Source organism: Chelonia mydas, chromosome 13 (assembly GCF_015237465.2).
Source record: "Chelonia mydas isolate rCheMyd1 chromosome 13, rCheMyd1.pri.v2, whole genome shotgun sequence".
Classification (NCBI taxonomy): Eukaryota; Metazoa; Chordata; order Testudines; family Cheloniidae; genus Chelonia; species Chelonia mydas.
In genome coordinates this window covers 5963182-5985196 of record NC_051253.2, presented here as the reverse complement: position 1 = coordinate 5985196, position 22015 = coordinate 5963182, and the positions used below count along the sequence as shown (strand labels likewise).

The following is a 22015-nucleotide window of genomic DNA, read 5'->3' as shown; positions in this document are numbered from 1 at the left end:
TTAGACAATCTGAAGGAAGTTATTAAAGAGATTCATCTTATGACAAAATGCCAGCTTCTTCGAGGTCTGCTGAACTGCTGACTTAATGCTCCAGTAAAAGATTGACATTTTAAACAGAACGACAAACAAATTTATTTTCTGTTGTTAGCAGCTAGATGCTGTCTTGCACATTATTGGAAAAGTGTGCCCCCTCCTCCTACAGAATTGTGGTACAGTCAAATATGGACTGTGCTGGAAATGGAAAAGCTGTCATACCAAGTACACACACAAAAGAAGCACCAAAAAGAGGACAGGTATATTATTAAATGTCTAGAAAACATGATCTATGAGGGAAGATTGAAAAAATTGGGTTTGTTTAGTCAGGAGAAGAGAAAACTGAACAGGGACATGATAATTTTCAAGTACCTAAAAGGTTGTTACAAGGAGGAAGGATAAAAATTGTTCTCCTTAAGCTCTGAGGATAGACAAGAAGCAATGGGCTTAAATTGCAGCAAGGTCGGTTTAAATTGGATATGAGGGGAAAAAATTCTAGCTGTCAGAGTATTTAAACACTGGAATAAATTGCCTAGGGAGGTTGTGGAATCTCCATCATTGGAGATTTTTAAGAGGAGGTTAGACAAATACCTGTCAGAGATGGCCTAGATATTACTTAGTCCTGCCATAAGTGCAGGGAACCGGACTAGATGACCTCTTGAGGTCCCTTCCAGCCCTATGATTCTATGAAATTTGGTCACCCTTTCTAGCATACCCAGAGGGGAAGAGCTCCCCAGCCAGCTAGCCAGAATCTTTAGCCAGGTTCTTTGAATATTAACCTGATCCTGAATAAGTAATACACAATGTAGAATGTTAGAGTTTTATTGTAGTTTTGCCTTAATGAAAAGGAATTTTTTTAAAGGGTAACATTATCATTGCTTAAAGCTGACGTTTCCTACTTAACTCAGGTGTTGAGTGGATTTTACCTATAGCTGGTCAAACTGTTGGCTACCAAAGTTTGTTACAAATGTGTAATCCCCTTCTGGTTAGTGAACAGTTCTCACGCCCAATTCCTCTGAATGTGAGAAATCTGTGAGAAATTGCTGGAATATTTGCATAGATAACTTTCAGATTATGGGTTGTTTACAAGCTGTTCATAGTTTGAGTGTTGGCTATTCGTTAATTGCATTAATTTGCCTAGGACATGTGTTGTTGTCTCTGCTTCCAGATTGGCTGAGTTAAATTTATTAAACAGGAGAACAGTGAATAATGCAACTCTTGTCTGGATTATTCCTGCTAAAATCCGTGCACTTCTGCAACTACACAGCTGCACTCTGATTTCTCACAAATAATAAAAATATGACCCCATGAACTATAGCAAGCTGAACTTGGCATTTTTATTTGTGAAAACGTCTGTACATCAAATCTTTTACTAAATCACCTCTAGTCTTCACCTGCATACAAGACCCCTTTCATTTGTACTTTCTAACTCTAAACAACCATTTTAGACTGGAAGTCCATATTTTGCTTATGTAAGGGGACTGTTGCCCCCTTACTAACATTCAGTGGGGGTGTTTTAGTTGCTAGCTCCCAGTACTAAAAGGCGAAGGGTCGATGAGGAATCAGGACCCTGAGACTGATAGTCCACAGGAACAATGGGGAGAGGCCAATGCTCCAGGTCAGCCTGAATGACAGGGCGGGCAGGCTAATGAGGGAGTCAGGAGGCCAGGGAGGTCCCGTTCTCCGTGTGAGCTGGCATTGCCTGTGTCAGACAGAGTGGGGCCGAGCTAAGGAGGAAGCAGGGGCTCAAGCTGAACTGGGGAGCAGAATTGGGCCAGATCCAGAGAGAGCAGCCCCTGTCCTGAGAGCAGAGCTGCAGCCCCAAAGCCAGAGGCACAGCCCAGAGAGAGCAGACTTGCCCTGGGAGCACAGCTGCAGCAACCAGAGCCAGAGGGGCCAGAAAAGCAGCCCACAAAGCAGGTCAGTGCTGGGAGCAGAGTCACAGAAGCAGCCTGCAGAGCAGACCTGTCCTGGGAGCAGAGCTGCAGCAACCAGAGGCAGAGAGGCCAAAGAAGCAGCCCAGGGAGCTGAAGGCAGAGCAGCAGCGGGCAGAGTGGTGGAGCTGGGGCTGGAGCAGTCCGGAGCTGGGTGCGGTGAGCAGCTCGGGAGGCCGAGGGGGACCCTGGGCAGCGGGCCCAGCACAGGGAGACACCTCAGCCAAGAGGCTCTGCAGGCCAGGCTTGGATCGTAACCCCAACAGGGCGGGGGCAACACTGGGAAGAAGGATCCTACCACTTAGAGCCTGAGAGCGATTGGCCACCACCAGAGCAAGTGTCCAACCCACAGCATCCCTGCAGCACAGCCAGGGCCTGCGAAGGGGCCTGGGACTTAGAAGGAACAGACTGTGAACTGCCCTGACACTCCAGAGACAGTTTGTGATGTTCCCTGCCACAGAGCAGGGTGATGTGTTTCCTTTAACCTTTCCCATTTTCCCTTATTCTTTTTAAAATTAATTGTTGATTAAATGATTTGCATTTGCTTTAAATTGTATGTAATGGTCAGTGGGTCAGAGAAGTGCCCAGTGCAGAGAGAGTACCCCGGAGTGGGGACACCCTAGCCCCTGTCCTAGGTGACCACAGCAGGGTTGGGGGTCGAGCCCCCAGGAATCCTGGGCCCAGCCTTGTTGGGTAAAGGAAGTGGGAGCGAGGACTCAGATCCTTTCGCTAGCCCACTTCACCGGGGTAGTGCAGAAGCCAGAAAAGTTCCCCACAATAGCGGGACTATTCCCCCGCTTACACTTATTGTGTAGGAGAAAACAAAAGTACAGAAACACAAACCAAACCACCCTTGTCCCCCCTTGGACAATATTCTAGTCTGGATTTGTCACTGGTCCTGTCTGGAGAACACAGACAACACCCCCCAGTTACTAACAGGAAATGTTGGGCACCTAGAATTCCCAGAGCACAATGGTGGGAATTTATCTCTGTAAATCTGGCATCTTAGAACTTAGAACATCAAACACTCTGCAGCCTAATTACCATCACAAATTCCAATTCAGAATGTTTCACCATAGCAATTGTTGCCAAGGAGATCTGCTTCTTGAGCTACAGGTCCAGGCACCTTCAGACACAGAAACAGCTGAGACGGCCTGCATAGACACTGTTAAACGCCATGCTGTTCACCCCCAGTGATATGCTGCCTTGCTCTGAGTCCATCCTGGGTCCATCATTTATTTTCCATGAGATATTCAAGGCATTATCACTCAGGGGCAGTGAAGTAAAAAGGAGTCGTGCTAGCAGGAGGGAATGCAAAGATACAATAGAGATGGTTTCTCCATAAATCAAGCAGACACTGTTGACAGATAAACCCAATAATTTTATCTGTTATTTTTTTAAGTTAAAGGAAACAGGCAAGAAACTTTTCCCCACAGATTCCGCATACACTGAAAGCCTAACCACTCTCTTTGCACAGTCCCCTCACATTATCTCTTTACTTTAAATATCCATCATTACAGATCAGATTAATTTTTTTTTAATTGCATTCATTGTACATCCCAGAGGCAGATGAAGCTGTATGTTTGCTGTGGTCACGGGTTGTTTAGTTAGGAAAAGGGGAGATCTTCCATGCTGAGAACTAGCTGTTTCATAACAGCTTTAATAATGGAGCTCAAAGTACTTATTTAATAATTAGAGGTCTGGGAAGGCCTTGGACAAGAGATATGTTTTGGCCAGTGTTCTAATCTCAGTGGAGATTAGTATTGTCATCAGAGGATGGATGATCTTGTGGTTAGGGCACAGGACTCAGGACAGGGTCAGTTCCTGGCTCTGCCACAGATTTCCTGAGTGACCTTGGGCAAGGCACTTAGTCGCTCTGTGCCTCAGATAATGGGGATAATAATGTTTCCCTCCCACATGGAGTTGCGGGTTGAGGCTAAATCCATAAACACCTGGGAAGCGCTGACCTCCTACAGTGAGGAGGGCCCTCTGGGTATGTTTACCCTGCCGCTGGGAGCGACCCCCCTGCCCGGGTCGAGAGGCTCCCACCAGCTCCTGAACCTAGTGCTAGTGGAGCCTGAGCTAGAGCTTGGAAAATGTCAGTGTGGATGTTGCAGCTCTGCAGCCTTTGGGGTCAGGTGGGCTGGAGAGTCCGAGCTTCCGCCTGGGCGGGAACGTCCACATTGCCAGTTATAGTGAGCTCACTACCGCCCTGCCAGCATGAGTCTGTCTCCCTGGCCTGGGAGATTCGCTCCCAGCTGCAGAGTAACAGACCCAGACAGGTCACACTGAAATAGCTACCTAAAGCATAGCATGTGTAGACACTGAAGTGCACCAACACTTGCGACTGACGCAGACCGCTGCCAGGGTCTGGCCATAGTGCACAAATGTCTGTGAGCCAGGCGCACCGACTGCCACACGCTGTTGTGTGACAGGAGCACACGCCCACATCCGACACTGGCAGCTGGATCAAGATGCACCCGCAACAGACATGTGGCCTTCTCTTTGCTATTGATTTGCTGGCAATGGCTCATACTTTGCACATCTCATTTACCCAAAATATAAGAAACCCATTCGAAAATAAAATGTTTCAGTATTTGTAACACAGTCCTCTGCTGAGGCATCCTGATTCTTTGCTCCCAACTAAGCCGGTGAGTCACCTTCACTTTGTAGCATCTTAGAGAGGTCTCCTTGGCGGCTCAGCCACAGACTCCTAGATATGCTCAGCCTGTCTGGGAATTCTGTCCCCTAGCATGACATATATCACACAGATATTTTATAATCGCGCTCTCTCTCTCTCTCTCTCTCTCTCATTCCTTTTCCTTCTCCTAGCAGGGAGCTGTTTTGACCTCACTGGGAATCTGTATGTGCTATAAATTAAGGATGACAATAGTGCTAAAAAGCAATGAACAAAGAACAGCTATGCATTGTTCTGATGGATGGAATCATCAGCCTGCCTCTCCCCAGATTGTAAGGCTACTCTCAATAGCTGCTTATCAAGTGTTGCCCATGGTATATTTCCCATAAATAAGGGGTTGCTACCCTGCACTCCCATGAGGAGCAAATTCTGTTTCCATTGCACTAATGAGAGGCGCTGTGCAGTTTCGTTTCCTTTGTATCCCATTAAGTTAATCCCTTTCCCTCCCCGCTCCACACCAGCTAGAAATAGCAGAGTGGGGAAAATTTAGCTTCCATTAAACTTCATTTAATTTCTGCAAGGCTTTCAGCAAATGAGAAATCACTGAACCACCCAGCCAGGTTCAAGCTGGCTTGGCTTCTCCCTGGGCCAGCTTTCTGCTGACTCACTGTCTTTCGCCTTCCCAAGATCCAGCTCCACATGGAGGCTTGCAGAGCGGCCCACAGCTCATGAGATGCTGGTTAACGCATTGCAGGGGCAGGCTGCTCTCCAGCTGCTGGTGTATGCTTACGCCACACTGGGATTTGGGTCCTGCCAATAGGCCACTTCGGATTTGGAGGGGAAATGACATTCCATTCGCGTAATGAATTTCTCCACGGTAGTTTAAAGAACTGCCTGTTCTCCCTGCAAGAGGTGGGCCCGAATCAAAGCTCCAGCTATGGAAAGCAGATCAGGAGGCACCTAGGTATTGGCCAGATTGAATGGAACTATGAGTAAATCTGAGAAGACTGCATTCTCTCTGCAGAGAGTTTGCAAAGTGGCAAAATTCACTGAATAAATTACTCCTTTGGAATTGTCTCCTCTGCACCAGCTATAACACACTGGGGCAGCCTGGTAAAGAGCTACTGTCATGTCTCTTAACCGTGTCACTTCACACAGGTCACATGCAGGCCACTGAGAGATTTCTGGGAACCTGGGGGGCGGGGAAGGCTTGGTGAGCAGGGCAGGACCAGCTGTTCATATTCAAGACATTATCTCGCCAAGGTGCACTTGGAAATTGGCCAATGAATTCAGAGGCAGGCAGCCAGCACGGGGCTCTGAAGTTGGAGATAGTGGCAATGTCCCACACTGATCCAAGAGTGAGTGAGCACCACCACAGCTCCCCAGGCTGGAAAACGGGGTGGAAAATCATATTTCAGGCATCTACATGTTAAACTCTCTCTGGCTCAGGCTTGGGACACAGGAATTCACAGGCTAAGGTTCATTAGTTCATTCTGGATCACTCATCGTAACTTGTGAAACATCAGCCTTCTGCAAATGTGACTCTTCGCTCATTAGGGGAATGCAGCCCGGGTGTCCTAGAGGAGCAGGCAAGAGGAGACGTCAAATCATATCTCTTTTCCATTGTACAAAGAATGCTGTTTTCTAGAACTCTCCTTCCCTTCCCTCCATTAGCAAACTGCAATATGCTAAGAGTCAAGCTAACAAATGGTGGAGTACCATGAAAACACCCAGCTGTTAGCACTGGGCCGGATCCTAGCCACACTTAATGGAAACATGAGCACATGATTTCAGGACTGGGCCCTTTGATTTTTGTGGTCTCTTGTGAACTACTCAGAATGAATAAACAAACAAAGGGTTAATTTTTCCATGCAGCAAGCACAGGGTCCCATCTGCACCTCTGCCTCCTGGTGCAACAAACTCCCCATGTTGCACACTGAAAAGTTTCTGACACCCACCACATCCATGTATACACCATAACATGGTGCCTGTACTCCAACCCTCCCAGTCTCTGCACCAGCCTCTCCAAAGACCCTGACTAAGGAAGGCAGCTTCCAACACCTGGGAAAGGCAGCAGACACCCCTCCCCCTGTGCGCCTCAGGAACGGCTCCCTGTGGTGTCTCTGTCTGTATCACATGGACTGGTCCCTTCAAAAGCATCTCTGTTCCTGTTTCCATGACACTGCTGGAGGGAGGCTGAGATGGCTTCCCTTCAAAGCAGTCACAAGCTACAACACTCAGCAGAAAGATAAGGAGAGCTATTTTTCCTCATCAAGTTGCATTTTCATGACTTAGCACCTCACAGCTAAAAAAAAACCTCGGTGTCAATGATTTTCTGGATGGTGCTAATTTGCTACCTCGCTGTCAGCCCCTCCACAGCAATGTGAACTCAATCTCCCGAGAAAAGAACCCAGGGGAAGAGGTCCCAGTATCATATCCAGAAGGTGCTGCACACCATGGAGTGAAACTCTGTTTTTAAAGGGTGATGGGCAAGACTGTGAGTTCAGAGACTGGTCTCTATCCAGACCACTCCACTCCAGTCCTTGGGGTGGCTCTGGATTAATTCCAGTAAGCCTGAGATCAGAATCTAGGGCTAGATCATGCCCATACACCGGGAAACTCTTTGGGTACTGATTCCCCCAAATAGTGCAAAAGGGAGAGGTGCCCAGGTGTCTCCAAAGTACTATCCTTCCCCCCTTTTTAGGACCAGTGAAGCCCTCTTGGTGGGGGGAGATGCAGCCCCACACTGAGTGGGATTGGGGTCAGGGAAACATTGTTCCCCAGCCAGAAAAGGTAAGACAGCCTAAGGTGTCTGTGATAGTACAGCTTAACTGAATCACGGGGGAAGGCCAGCTGGGGCATAAAGTCAATGTGGGAGGTCAGGTAGCCCTGACTTTCTACAGAAGCTCCCTGGTGATCCTCCAAGGGATGGACCCTGTAGCTCCTTGCCTGGGGACAAACTCAGTCCCCCGGCAATGGAATAACCAAGGATCCACAAAAGGCTCTTCATGAGGTTTTTACCCTTAACCTCCTCCCATGGATTTTACTGCAAGAGGGTGTGTTCCAGCTCCCAACCCTAGCTCTCTATTTGTGTTCCAGTCAGATCAGTTAACTGTCAGACTTTGCCATGACCCGAGGCCAGTAAAACTGTTCACTTAAAAGGGTATTTATCTGGATATGTGATCATCTGAATCTCACACCACCTATTGACTCTGATAACTGATGTGAGATGTCAGTGTGCCATTGCTTACAGTTCTTTTTATTTATTATAAAAGGGAAAACCAAGGAAATCCAACGCAAAGACCTTTGGGAATGCAATTTCTGATGGAGAATTTACATGCAAAGAGGTCAGAAAATAGTATGTCTTTATCTAGGTTTTTATATTGTGCTCCTCCCCAAAGTAACTGAACATCTCTTCAGAGACAGAACAACAATGATATTGGTATCTGTCCGACTGTCATAGTAACCATAGCCTGACTGCATTGCATATACAGAGACACACGTTCTACACAATGGTCCCTAATATAAGATAATGGACATGTGTAAAAGAGAGTGAGATCCCAGCCGCTGGGGGAAGCACAATGTGTGTCTGACTCCTCAACCATAAGGTCACATTAACAAAGTTTGTTTTGCACGGAATATTAAATTCCTCAGTCCCCCAGGCTTCCGCTGTGCAGCCCACATGAAGACTAGCAATTTAGTTTTAAGACATAATAACACGAGGACTCTCCCAGCTGGCTCAGAAGGAAATGCCTAATTGGGTATGAATGCAGCTTTAGGATGAACACTCACTGCCATTAGATAAAAAAGGGCCTCACTTCCTGATGGAAGCTGGATACGTTGCAGGTATTTGGGGATCCAGGACATGGATGTAGGGTGACCAGATGTCCCGATTTTATAGGGACAGTCCCGATATTTGGGGCTGTGTCTTATATAGGTGCCTATTACCTCCCCACCCCCGTCCCGATTTTTCACACTTCCTGTCTGGTCACTCTACATGGACGAGACCATTTCTTGCTCTTCCAAACTCTGAATGGCAGTTCCAGCGGGGTCAGACACATCGAAACAAGAAGGATTTATGAAAGGAAAGCAAAACAATGACCTACCAGCTCAACAGCTACATCAGCCTGATACTCCCACCTGCTCCAACTGCCCGAGCTTTTATACTGTGACACTTTGGTCCTCATTACTTAGCACAGGTTCTGTAACTGCAACATGCGTACGGTTTGGCTGGATCAGGGTGTTAGACGTCAATTGCACTACTAATTTCACTGTGTACTTTGGTTGGGCAAATTCAAAAGCACACCTAGCTGCAGAATCCATCGTAAAACAGCAGCACAAAACAGAACGGGTGGTTTTGTTTCACTTCTCTTACCCTTCCCTTTATTAAACGCTGAGCCATCAATATCATGCTCGCATTTCTAAACGGGCAAGAGCAATAAATAAAATGAATCCGTGATCAAAAAAACCTTTCTTCTTCTGAGCCTACCTTCAGGTATTTTCATTAATTATTATTATTACTATTTATTATTTGTATGGAAATAGCTCCTAGGAGCCCATTGTCATAGGCTCTGTACAAACCCACAAAAAGTGTCTGTGCACACATTGCATTTATTCGAATTGCAGAGACCGGACCAACCTCACCACATGCACAGGTTCACTGCTAAAGCCAGATAAGATCAGTGGATGTTTTGTTACTGGAGTATTGTTATTCTGCATTGCACCAGCCCAACATAAATGGGAGTTTCTGCTGGGACACATCACTACAAAAACTAATTTCCCCCTGCTGATACTCACACCTTCTTGTCAATTGTTTGAAATGGGCCACCTTATTTACATTGGCCTCATTAGCACTACAAAAGTGATTTCCACCCCTTCTTGTCAACTGTTGAGAATAGCCCACTTTCACCTTAATTGAATTGGCTCGTTAGCACTGACCCCCCCATACACACACACACACTTGGTAAGGCACCTCCCATCTTTTCGAATGCTGTGTATTTATACCTCCCTACTGTATTTTTCACTCCATGCATCTGATGAAGTGGGTTTTAGCCCATGAAACTTATGCCCAAATAAATTTGTTAGTCTCTAAGGTGCCACAAAGACTCCCCATTATTTATGACTATGATATTCTTGAGCAGGATGTTCAGGATCATCATCAGCAATCATCACCAATTTCCTATTGGGTTGTCTTTACCATTCCACATTCGTATTAGCTTCTTCTTTACCATTCCACATTCCTATTAGCTCCCCCGCTCCTGCCTTCTCCTCACCCGACCTCAGCTGCAAGAACTCAGAAATTCTTTTGCAAACCCCACAAACCAAAACAGAAAAAAACCAAAACAGAAATAACATCAAAAGGTAGAGTGGAACTAAGATGATGTTTGGGCAGACACCATCCGGATAGCTGTCTGCTGCAGCCCTTTCTCCTGTCTTTCTTCTGTCTTGTCTTTTTGATACTGTAAGCTCTTTGGGTGCTGGACGGTCGCTACGATGTGTATGAGCAGCACCACAACGGAGCTCTTGTTTCAGTTGGGGACACTGTTAGCATAATAAATATGGATTATCATTACTTTTTACTACAGATTAAGTTAATTAATCTTTTATTTGACTTTTATGTTGTCCTGTTGCATTGGGTATTGAAATTACCCTTCAGCTGCACTGAACGGATATCACAATAAAGAGATGGGCTGGGTGTCTACTAGGAAACAAGCTCCCATGTTTACTTGTTCTTGAAATATGAGACGGGGTAGTTTCTGTACATGTGAGTCACCTTATATGTCAGTATTTTATGGTAATGTTTTTCCCCTGTGTGTGGTAATAACTTCATAGGGATTGACAGCCCATCAGCAGAAACTATGTTCTTATCTACTGCCCTACTGCTGTAAGCTATTGCAGGACACAGCAATAACTTCAGCTATCTCAGCTGTATTTCGCTATGATTTTGTCACCTCCCTAGGTGGCAAAGTTATAAGAAGAGAGCAGCATAAAACAAAGCTTTCAGGAAAGCAGGAGTCCGTTTACAAATGAGGCATCCGGAAATCCACTGGCCTGAAAGTTCATAACTAAGAGGGTCTCCTCCTTTCAAACTACTGGCCAGTCCACACACACTCAGAAGGGAAAATAAACCTCAAGTTCTCCAAGAGACGAAGTGCCAAATGTCTCATGATTCACTTGATCCTGCAACCAATTCCTCTTAGTACAATGGTTAGTGAGCAGGCAGGCTGTGACTGCTGCTTACTTAATCACTGTAACCTTGTCCTTCCCCTCATTTCTCTATCCATCTCCAACTGTTGTCTCTCATCACGTGTTTAGAGAGTAAGGTCTTTGAGACTGTCTCTTTGCTACATATTTGTACCGCACCCAGAACAATGGGGCCTTGATTGAGGGTTATTAAGCACTATAGTGATTAATCAATTAATAACAAAATAATAATAATAACTCATAATAAATAGTAGTTCCATAGGAATTGATTCCTTATCACACGTTCCCACATTTCTATACTCCTGCATTCTCTCCCACATTTTTATTGGGGTCTGTTGTAAAGTTCCCTTTGTCCACAACACCTCATGCACTGAGCTGAGCAGCACCAGTGGCTGGTTTGGTTTCTCAAAACCTCATCAGCTGGGTTTAGGCTTTGCAAAATCAAACCCTGGGGAGGCCCAGCTCTAGATCTCATGTTGCCTGAACGTCAGGGAGTTTGGAACAATGGCTCTGTATCGAACCCACGTCTAGTTTCTATAGAGATGGACCAAACCTGGGCTGGGGCTAGGTTTGGCAAAGTCTTGTCAGTCTGGTTTTTAGTTTGCATATCAAAGTCAGATTCTGTTTTCGATTCCTGTTCCATTTCAGTTCTTCTACCGTCCTCACCCCCGGAGTATCTGAGCACCACGGGCCCTCTGACTGCATCCTTTTTAAGATGCACGATCCACACAGGACATACTGGTACTTTGCTTTGGGGCACCTGTTGACACAGTGTCTGAGTTGAAACAACTGAGTATATCACTGACACTATTAATCTGTTTTTAGCTCATCAAAACAGCAGCTTCTCTGAGTGACCTGTCTTCTGTAATCCAGCTCGAACTCTAACAGCAAAGGAAAGGGCATCAGTCTCAGCAGGTTTTGACTGAGCACATGCCACGCAAGTGCGTAGCTGCAGCACATCAAGGTTGCTAACCAGTTCCACTCCACGAGAGCCTGTAGAACCATCTGTCATGAGTCTAACAGAACACTCAAGACAGGGCTCTTTAAGGTTCAGACTACATCCAAGGCTGTATGTCAACTAAGCTTCATACACATCATTCTTGGTGTATCTTTCAAACACTCTCAGAGAAGCACAGCAACGAGACAGAAAAAAAGAACTATGAGACCATCTAATTCATTCCCCACCCCAGGAGTAAGACTATCCCTTACAAGACATTATCCTTCTATAGAGGGCATGAGTTAGATTGGTCCCTACAAGACATCACCTCCCGTGGAATCCAAGGAAATTTTAAATGTCTCAAGTAATAGGGATCCCACCCATTCACATGGGGAGTGATTCTGTAGTCAGTTAATTTTAGGGTGACCAGATAGCAAGCGTGAAAAACTGGGACAGGGGATGGGGGGTAACAGGTGCCTATATAAGAGAGAGCCCCAAATATCGGGACTGTCCTATAAAATCGGGACATCTGGTCATCCTAGTTAATTTCATGGTATTCAGCCCTTTCTTAAATTCATTTGATTGCTTCTTACCCCCATGTGACATCCTAAGGGTCCATTTCTCTTCCACACACCAGAGAGCACCTACCCCTAGGAGTAGTCCCATTGTAAATGCTTAAAAACACGGGGGTTACACAGCCAACCCTGAAATAATGGATTTCATCCTGACTGCCCTTTCTCTTCCTTTAAATCTCAAAGGGATACTATATCCTTAACATTCCCCATCCCTGCCCTCAACCTCTTCCCCCTGCAAACCCTGTTTCCCCACCAGGTGTCTGTTACAGCACAAAACGACATGGGTCTACGGGGCTTGCTGCTTTTTGCATTATTTCTTTGCGCATGTGCCACAGCCATCAAGAATGTCAGCAAATTTCTGGGACTTCGATTAGTTAGTGAGCTTGGGCTCCCTCTGAAAGAACTTCTGGGGCTTCCACTGTGCAGAGCAGGAGTGGCCAACCTGAGCCTCAGAAGGAGCCAGAATTTACTAATGTACATTGCCAAAGAGTCACAGTAATACGTCACCAGCAGCTTCCCCTCCAACCCCCCTCCCAGTGCCTCCTGCCCACCGGCAGCCCCGCTGATCAGCACCTTCCCATCCCTTCCCGCACCTCCCGACCAGCTGTTTCATGGTGTGCAGGAGGCCCTGGGGGGTGGGGGAGCGAGGGCACGGCAAACTCAGGGGAGGGGGTGGGAAGGGGTGGAGTGGGGGCAGGGCCCATGGCAGAGCCAGGGGTTGAGCAGTGAGCACCCCCCGGCACATTGGAAAGTTGGCGCCTGTAGCTCCAGCCCCAGAGTCGGTGCCTAGACAAGGAGCCGCAGGTTAACTTCTGAAGAGCCACATGTGGCTCCGGAGCCCCAGGTTGGCCACCCCCGGTGCAGAGTGTACACAATACTCCACATGAATTGCTGATTATAACATTTGTTAGAAGAGTCTTTTTTTTTTTTGTGGTTTAGGGTTTTTGGAGGGGGGGAAGTCAGAAAAATAACTTTAAAAAGTTGGTCAGCAAGCGAACCTAGTTATAACCAAAGAGTTGGCTTTAGGGGAGAAAGGTTCTAAGATGCCAACAGCGCCTTAGAAACACTGAAGCCAGACAGAGCTGGTGGACAGAATCACAGAATCATAGAATATCAGGGTTGGAAGGGACCTCTGGAGGTCATCTACTCCAACCCCCTGCTCAAAGCAGGACCAATCCCCAGCTAAATCATCCCAGCCAGGGCTTTGTCAAGCCTGACCTTAAAAACTTCTAAGGAAGGAGATTCCACCACGTCCCTAGGTAACGCATTCCAGTGCTTCACCACCCTCCTAGTGAAAAAGTTTTTCCTAATATCCAATCTAAACCTCCCCCACTGCAACTTGAGACCATTACTCCTTGTTCTGTCATCTGCTACCACTGAGAACAGTCAAGATCCACCCTCTTTGGAACCCCCTTTCAGGTAGTTGAAAGCAGCTATCAAATCCCCCCTCATTCTTCTCTTCCGCAGACTAAACAATCCCAGTTCCCTCAGCCTCTCCTCATAACTCATGTGTTCCAGTCCCCTAATCATTTTTGTTGCCCTCCGCTGGACGCTTTCCAATTTTTACACATCCTTCTTGTAGCGTGGGGCCCAAAACTGGACACAGTACTCCAGATGAGGCCTCACCAATGTCGAATAGAGGGGAACAATCACGGCCCCTGATCTGCTGGCAATGCCCCTACTTATACATCCCCAAATGCCATTGGCCTTCTTGGCAAGAAGGGCACACTTAGCTGGAAGAACTGCTTAGTTTAGCTCTCTATTGGCTGTTATGCAGTTTAAAAAGCCCAAAGGCTATGATAAAGCAATCTCCTCTCTACACCAGCTCATGACTTCTGCTTGAGATATTTCCCACCAAGCCATCCACAATTTTCTATTTTGGTGCTTTATAATAAATGGATATGATCCCCCAGCTTCTTCAAGTTATATATTATAGGGTGTCGTACTCCGGTTGGCCACGATAGAGCTGATGAAATTGTGTGGGGAGCTGAAGTCACTTGGCATGTTCAGTGAGGCGAGGACATGGCATCATTCATTTCTATTGTGGAAGAATGACTCCTGCCCTGCACTCTGGATGGAAAGGAAAGACAATTGAGGGTCCGCATTTAAAGAAAAAGTACTTCTCTGCAATCTCAAGGGTCCGTTCTTCCCCATGGGGTAACTGTCAGTGCAGCTCAATTATTTTTACTTTGAATCTAGTTAGTGTCCCTTTAAATAACTGAAGTTGCGGAAACGGAAGATTTAACAGCACTGGGTTGAGCCAGATAGAGGGCTGGCAAGACCCCCAATATGCAATACGCCTCTGTGCCAATCTGTGATACCTTTATTTAGCAGCAGTGAGGTCGCCAATCATCCCCCTAGTAAAGTGGGTCTGTTATAACTAGGTAACAATGTCTATTGTAACTATGTTAGGGAGACCACGTTAAGGTTACCAGAATAATTTGCTTATTTTCATTTGAGACTTGGGCCATTTTTTACCCTTGAGTACCAGAAGCCATAAGTGAGGTCACTAACTTGTAACTGAGCAAAATACTATGTGATGAAGGGCCTGATCCTGCCAGGCACTGAGTGCCATCAGCTCACATTGATTTGATGGGAATTAAGAGAATTCAACACCAACAGAAATGGGTCCACGTTTTTGTAGGAAAGACACTCCAAAACCAAAGTCACATTATTTGATATGGCTTCACTGCATCAACCTAACCCTGTTCTCTCACAAACACTGTAGTGGAGCAAAACATGGACGTATTAAACATGGGTGTAATTTTTTTTAACATGGGTAAAACAATGTATTTTCCCCAACCTTGTTCTGAGAAATGGATGAACGATTTGGGCTGAAATAAAAAAAAAAATAAAAAATCCACCTGAGGCACATAGTGATGTGATAAATTTACTAGTAATAAGTCGCCAGGACCAGATGGGATTCACCCAAGAGTTCTGAAGGAACTCAAATATGAAATTGCAGAACTACTAACTGTGGTATGTAACCTATCATTTAAATGAACCTCTGTACCAGAGGACTGGAGAATAGCTAATGTAATGCCAATTTTTAAAAAAGACTCCAGAGGTGATCCTGGCAATTACAGACCGATAAGCCTAACTTCAACATCTGGCAAACTGTTTGAAACTATAGTGAAGAACAGAATCATCAGACCAGAAAGAAAGCAATATGTTGGGGAAGAGTCAATGCGGCCTTTGTAAAGGAAAATCATGCCTCAGTATTCTATTAGAATTTTTTGAGGGTGTCAACAAGCATGTGTACAAGAGTGTACTTGGACTTTCAGAAAGCCTATGACAAAGCCCCTCACCATAGGCTCTTAAGCAAAGTAAGTAGTCCATGGATTAAGGGGGAAGGTCCTCTCATGGATCGGTAACTGGTTAAAAGACAGGAAACAAGGGGTAGGAATAAATGGTCGATTTTTACAGTGGAGAGAGGTAAATAGCGGGGATCTGTACTGGGACCAGTGTTGTTCAACATATTCACAAATGATCTGGAAAAGGGGGTAAACAATGAGGTGGCAAAGCTTGCAGACGATACAAAATTACTCAGGGTAGTTAAGTCCAAAGCTAACTGCGAAGAGTTACAAAGGGATCTCACAAAACTGGATGACTGGTCAACAATATGGCAGGTGAAATTCAATCTTGATAAATGCAAAGTAATGCACATTGGAAAACAGAATCCCAACTATACCTATAAAATGATAAGGTCTAAATTAGCTGTTACTACTCAAGAATGAGATCTTTCTCTGAAAACATCTGTTCAATGTACAATGGCAGTCAAAGAAACAAAGAGAATGTTACAAACCATTAGGAAAGGGATAGATAATGAGACACAAAATATCATAATGCCACTATATAAATTCATGGCACGCCCACTTATTCAGCTTGGAAAAGAGATGATTAAGGTGGGGTATGATAGAAATCTATAAAATCATGAATAGTGTGAAAAAGTGAATATGGAAGTGTTATTTACCCCTCCACATAACCCAGGAACTAGGGCTCCCAATGAAATTAATAAGCACAGGTTTAAAACAAACAAAAGGAAGCACCTCTTCACACAATGCAAGTCAACATGTGGAACTCGTTGCCAGGGGATGTTGTGAAGGCCAAAAGTATAACTGGATTGAGAAGAGAATTAGATAAGTTCATGGAGGACAGGTCCATCCATGGCTATTACCCAAGACGTTCAGAGACACAACCCCATGCTCTGAGTGTCCCTAAATTTCTGACTGCCAGAAGCTGGGAATGAACGACAGGGGATGGATCACTCGATAACTGCCCTGTTCTGTTCATTCCCTCTGAAGCATTTGGCACCAGCCACTGTCAGAAGACAGGATACTAGATATTGCATCCTGTGAACAGATTACAGTGAGCAAGATAGAGGAATTTGAAGAAATATGTGAAATAGGCAAAAGTGAAAGACAACCTCAAGCCAGAGTACCAGCCACCCACACACCTCTGTGCAGAGAGCCAATTCAAGGCCTATGCACCAGCTATCTCCCAGGAAAAGCCTATGTTGGTACTTAAGTGGGGCTTCACATAAGCATTATCAGGCCACATTCTGCTTAGGTCAGACTCTGACAGGAGAAGCAGAAGGGGCAGGAGAGAAATAATCCAATGAAAATCAGAGATACAATGGGACTGATTTTCAGTCGGGGCAGAACCCAACCTTTACTCCAGCAGACACCGTTTTGCATGTGAAAATTCTGTCCCCTGCATGCTCAGCTGTTAGTGCATGAAAGAGCTTGTGCAAAATTGTGTGTTTACAAGTGAAGGCCAAGGTCAGAAAATTAGGCCCATTATATATCCCATGAACAGGCCACCACTTGTGTTAGCCTGGGGAAGGCGTCAAAATATCAATCACAATATAGAGACACAAAATTGTGTGTGTTTTTGCCCCCAAACTGGCACAAAGGGGCAACAGCACATGTCCAGAGGGAAGCAGACCCGTTGGCATCTCACCTGGATTCCTGTGGTGAGCTAACCATCAGCTGTGAAAACTGATCACCCGCACCGGGAAGCCTATCTGCTCACCACTCCAAGCGGAAATTCAGGGGATCTGACCTTTTAAAGCCGAAGTACCAGCCACCCACACAAAGTCAAGAGAACGCCAGCACGCTGCTGCGGTTGCCAAATCCCATAATTCATCCCTGAAAGAAGACCAGGCCCAACAAGAGCTTGCAGAGCTAGCACTGGCTGACAAAGCACCTCTATGCCCCAGGACGCCATTACAGCTCGGGGAGTGGAACAGAAAATAATGGCACAAAGGACAAAGCAGATTAGACCCAATTGTTATATGGCTGCTGTGCCATAACTATTAGGCTTTCATATAGTTAACCACAATATTGTTTTAACTACATTTTTGGACTGAATTTCCTTTGGTTTTTTTTTTTAAACAATCATCATAGTGTGAGATGTGAGGGTCAAAACCGAGGAAAAACAAGAAAAATCCTGGTTGAGACCTGCCTATGTAAATGGACATACCATGCACATAGATGTACAATAGTTGACTTCACTGTGTGATGTCAGACTCTAAAGCGTGGTGCTCCAGATGGACTTGTTACAGAGTTGCCTATGCAAATGCATCTATCTGCATTTAAAATAGAATCCATGTGCATTTTTTCAATGTAGGAAACAAACGTGTTATGACGTTTCGCTGTAAGGAGACAATATTTGAGAGTCTAATCGCTGACACAAACACACTTGCCTTCATTTCAGTGGGTGAAGCGCTCACTACCTGCACTATGGCGCATGAAAACTCCCCAGAGCTCCGCCCCAGTGGAAACTGAGTCAAATACTGCACATGTGCATCACAGATGAAAATCACTCCTGTGCAGAAGGCCTATGCACCACTTATGCTCCCAAAACAGGGTTCAACTGACGGGGGAGGTAGCAAGGCCTAGTGGCTAGGGCACCGCACTGGGAGTCAGGAGACCTGGATTCTGAGCCCAGCTCTGCCACTGACCTGCTGTGTGATCTTGAGCAAGTCATTTCACCTGCCTGTGCCTCTACTCTCTCACCCTTTGTCTGCTTTGCCTACTTAGACAGTAGCCTCTTTGTAGCAAGGACTGTCTCTCACTACATGTAGGTACGGCACCTAGCCCTATGGGACTAGTGTTCTTTGGGCTCTCTAGGCACTAATGTAATACAAATAAATAATTATAAAAACAAATGGGGCGTAACTGGTGCATAGGCTTTCATTCATCTATATGTGAATTATGTTCTTTACATCTGTAAATGAGCAACGTACCCGGGCTCACTCTGGTACACGTATGGGCCAAAAGACTAGAATGATAGCCAGCTTCCCAGTACTGTGTAACACGCATCTGAAGCATCATAACATGTAGGCCCATGAAATGATCACTGGTCCAGCAGCTGAATGCTGTATACGCTTAGACCGCATTTTCCTGATTGATGCTTGAGGGAAAACAGTTTTGGGGCAGAGCTTTAAAAAACAAAGTGCCTGGAGGTTTGCAATGCTCTGAAGTGTTCCTGAGAGAGAGGGATAGGTGGGAAAAGTTCAGGAGAGGTGGTCAATGGTACGTCACATGGTTGTGGAAATAAAGACATTCATTCCCTGGACATGGGGCCCACTTCTGGAGCATACAGGGTGAAATTCAGACACTTACCACAAGGTCTAACCACCGCTTAAGCCCTGTTTTGAGGATTTCAGTAGTACAGGTCTTGTGATGGTCCCCTGCACGGGGCTGGATTTCACCTCTGGGGAAGGTCCATGAGGGATGATGTAAAGTTTGTAGCTGCATGAATCTGAGATGTTTCCATTACTCCCTCATGAATAGCAAGTGACATTACAAAGCTTTGTTTCTGAAAAGGGCCCTGAGGAGATAAATTCAGGACTGTGTGTCTGTCTGGATTAATCACACAGGTCAGGAGTCAGACAGGTTAGCTACACTATCCTCTTTGTACTATAAAAGCTTCTTTGTATGGGGTTAACCTGCCATGTGCCATTTTGCTTTCATCTCATTCCACTTTTGTCATCTTTATCCTGACCCCTGCAATCACACTGGCCATTGCAACTACAGAGTCAGCCCCTAAGGATTGATTTTGCCTTTATGTGTAGTTAACAATCAAGTACCCTGTGCACACATACATTTTGTTCACAAAATACAAGCCTGATTTTCGGAAGTGCTGAGCACTTGGAAGCTCATGAGAGCCGAAGGTGCTTGGCAGCTCTGAACATTGGGTAACGTATTCTAATTGTAGACCAAATGGAGAAATCGAGATATATTGGCATGATTTGCTTCTCACTCAGTTATGATCTCTCTGGGAGAAACCTGGGCCCCACTGAAGTGAACAGCCATGCTCCCATGTATGAAAGGGGAGCCAGAATTTCATCGTCTAAGTTTACTCAGCAACAAGATCTCTCTGAGATGCTTCCACCTACAAAATGGCTGAGCACCTGAATGCACTTCCCAATGCCTTTTGGTACCATCGCCATCACGTAAAGGGAAAAACTTTGAAAACCAGGGTCAGGAGGAGGCGAACCCTCAATTCAAAACAAACCCAAAAGCTACCACAACAAAAGGACAAGCCAGACATATGCTTCCGCCTTACAGCAGGTGTGGAGAAGAGCCTGGTGAGGACCATGGAAACTCCCAGAGGGAAGGGAGAGGCAGTAACAGAGCAGGACGTCATGCAGCTTGGCATCCCCTTTATATTCCCACAAACAACAGGAGCTCAACTGCGCTTACGTCCAACTGATCGGTGGGATACAAACATTCCTTGCTAATAAAGGGCATCTGAGTGCAAACGTCTGCCTTGGGACTGCTCCTTTGTCTACCACTCCCTCTCTCTGCTGTCAGGAATCAGACACTGATCAGCCTTTCTTCCCTGGTGCAGCTCTACTTTAGCAGCTGCCCGTTAATATCTTCCAGTCCACAGGCCAAAACGGTGCCAGACACAGATCAATCAAAGCTGGGGACAGAGGAAGGGGAGAACTGTGGGGTAGAGAAGGGAGACCCAGCACAGACAGCAGCGCCTGGGTCAGATTTTTTGCTCCTTGCTGCTAACAGCATTTCTCGGCTGATTCCCAGCTGGACCAAAAAAACCAGCCACTGCTCCATCTAAACCAGAGCCTAGTGATTAATGAGCACAGCCTGTCCCACAGCACATTGTGATCAGAGAGAGGAGGCAAGCCCCCAGATACACGAGCGAAGGAGCCAGGCGATTGTATTCACCTAAGAACCAGACGGGTTTGAATTGTACCTGGTTCAGGGCTGGGAAATGTGCATCATCGCAATCACACTTCCTGGGGTCAGCAACCCTCCAATTTTGCAGGGCTGCTTGTTTGATTTTTTTTTTTAGGTGGTCCCCCCCCCCCCTTCCTTCTTAATAATTGCACCGTGCATGGGGGCAGCCAGGGCTCAGGAAGGGAAGGCACAAAACCGGCTGGCTCCGCGGGTGTTTCCGAGCTGCAAGATGCAGACAGGCCAGCGTGGGGGAAAAATAAAGGCAGCTTAAACCCTGCCACCCTGCAGCTCGCCCCTCCTCCTCTGCTCACATCGCCTCTCCCCCTGCAGCTCGGCTTTAGCCACCCGGGGGATGAGCTGCCAGGCACCGGCTCCTGCCCCGTGCATGGCCCCTGTCCGCCCATCTCCAGCCTCCGGCCCCGGGGCGGGCTGCGCAGAGGCGCCCGCACTGGCTACTCACACGTAGGCGTGGTAAATGAAGGCCCAGCCGCGGGGTCTCTCCAGCACGTTGTAGAGGAAATTCTGCAGCTTGCGGTAAAAGGCATTCCTCTTGGGGGGCTTCCCCGTCCCGGAGATCCCGGAGCGGGGCTTGCTCAGGATGCTGCCCCGCTTGGTGCTCTCCGAGCCGGCGATCAGCAGCGCCCCATCCCGGTTGGAATCCGGGGCGCCGGGATCCAGCCCCACGAACCCCACTTTCAGCTTCTTCTCTCCGGTCGCACCCGGGTACACGCCTCCGTTGCGGGATTTCTGCACCATCCTCTCCCCGGGGCTCGGTCGTTAGCCCGGGCTGGGGTGGGGGAGGGGACCGATCCTGGCTGGCTTTCAGAGGGGGCGCAGGGTGAGGGGCGGCGGGCAGGGCAGCAGCCCGGGGCCGGAGAGCGGCATGGCAGGGCCGGGGGAGGCAGCCGGGCAGGGAGCGCGGAGATTCGAGCAGGAAAAGCCGCAAGGGCGCTCTGCAGCCTGGCCAGCCCCCTTCGCCGCCTGCCTGCTGCAGCTCCGCCCGCCCTGCGCGCGTCCCCTGCCTCTCCAGGGTGGGGCTGGAGGGGGGAGCCGGGCGGGGGGGGCACCTCCGCCCCGTTGCACATGCCCCCGGCTTTGCAAAAGAGCCCCCCCTCCCCGGCCTTCCATTCATGCTCCTTTGGGGAAGCCCGCGGATGAAAAGGGCCTGGGGATAGATTTATTGGTGTTCAGTGTTATCCTCCTCCTCCTTTCCCCGTTACGCTTTGCAAATAAAGAAAGAAACTCCAGGCAGCTATACACAGGGCTTAATTTGTGCCAGGGCTGAGCCCCAGCACCTCTGGGCTTGGCAGTTCCTAGCCCCCCCCCCCCCCCCCAGCATCTCTGGGCTTGGCAGTTCCTAGCCCCCCCACCCCCCCAGCATCTCTGGGCTTGGCAGTTCCTAGCCCCGTCATCTCTGGGCTTGGCAGTTCCTAGCCCCAGCACCTCTGGGCCTGGCAATTCCTAGCCCCCCAGCACCTCTGGGC

At 47.2% G+C, this 22015-nt stretch overlaps 1 protein-coding gene across 7 annotated transcripts in view; it reads right to left on the bottom strand.

The window, feature by feature from the left end:
- The window catches only part of KCNQ2 (potassium voltage-gated channel subfamily Q member 2), a 114628-nt gene extending 93087 nt beyond the window's left edge, over positions 1-21541 (bottom strand). For all 7 annotated transcript variants that reach the window (XM_043527180.1, XM_043527179.1, XM_043527182.1 and 4 more), the window contains exon 1: positions 20992-21541. In XM_043527180.1, the coding sequence (XP_043383115.1) occupies positions 20992-21287 (296 nt within the window). In that variant the 5' untranslated portion in view covers positions 21288-21541. The remainder of the gene's footprint in view (positions 1-20991) is intronic.
- Positions 21542-22015: the final 474 nt, after the last annotated feature.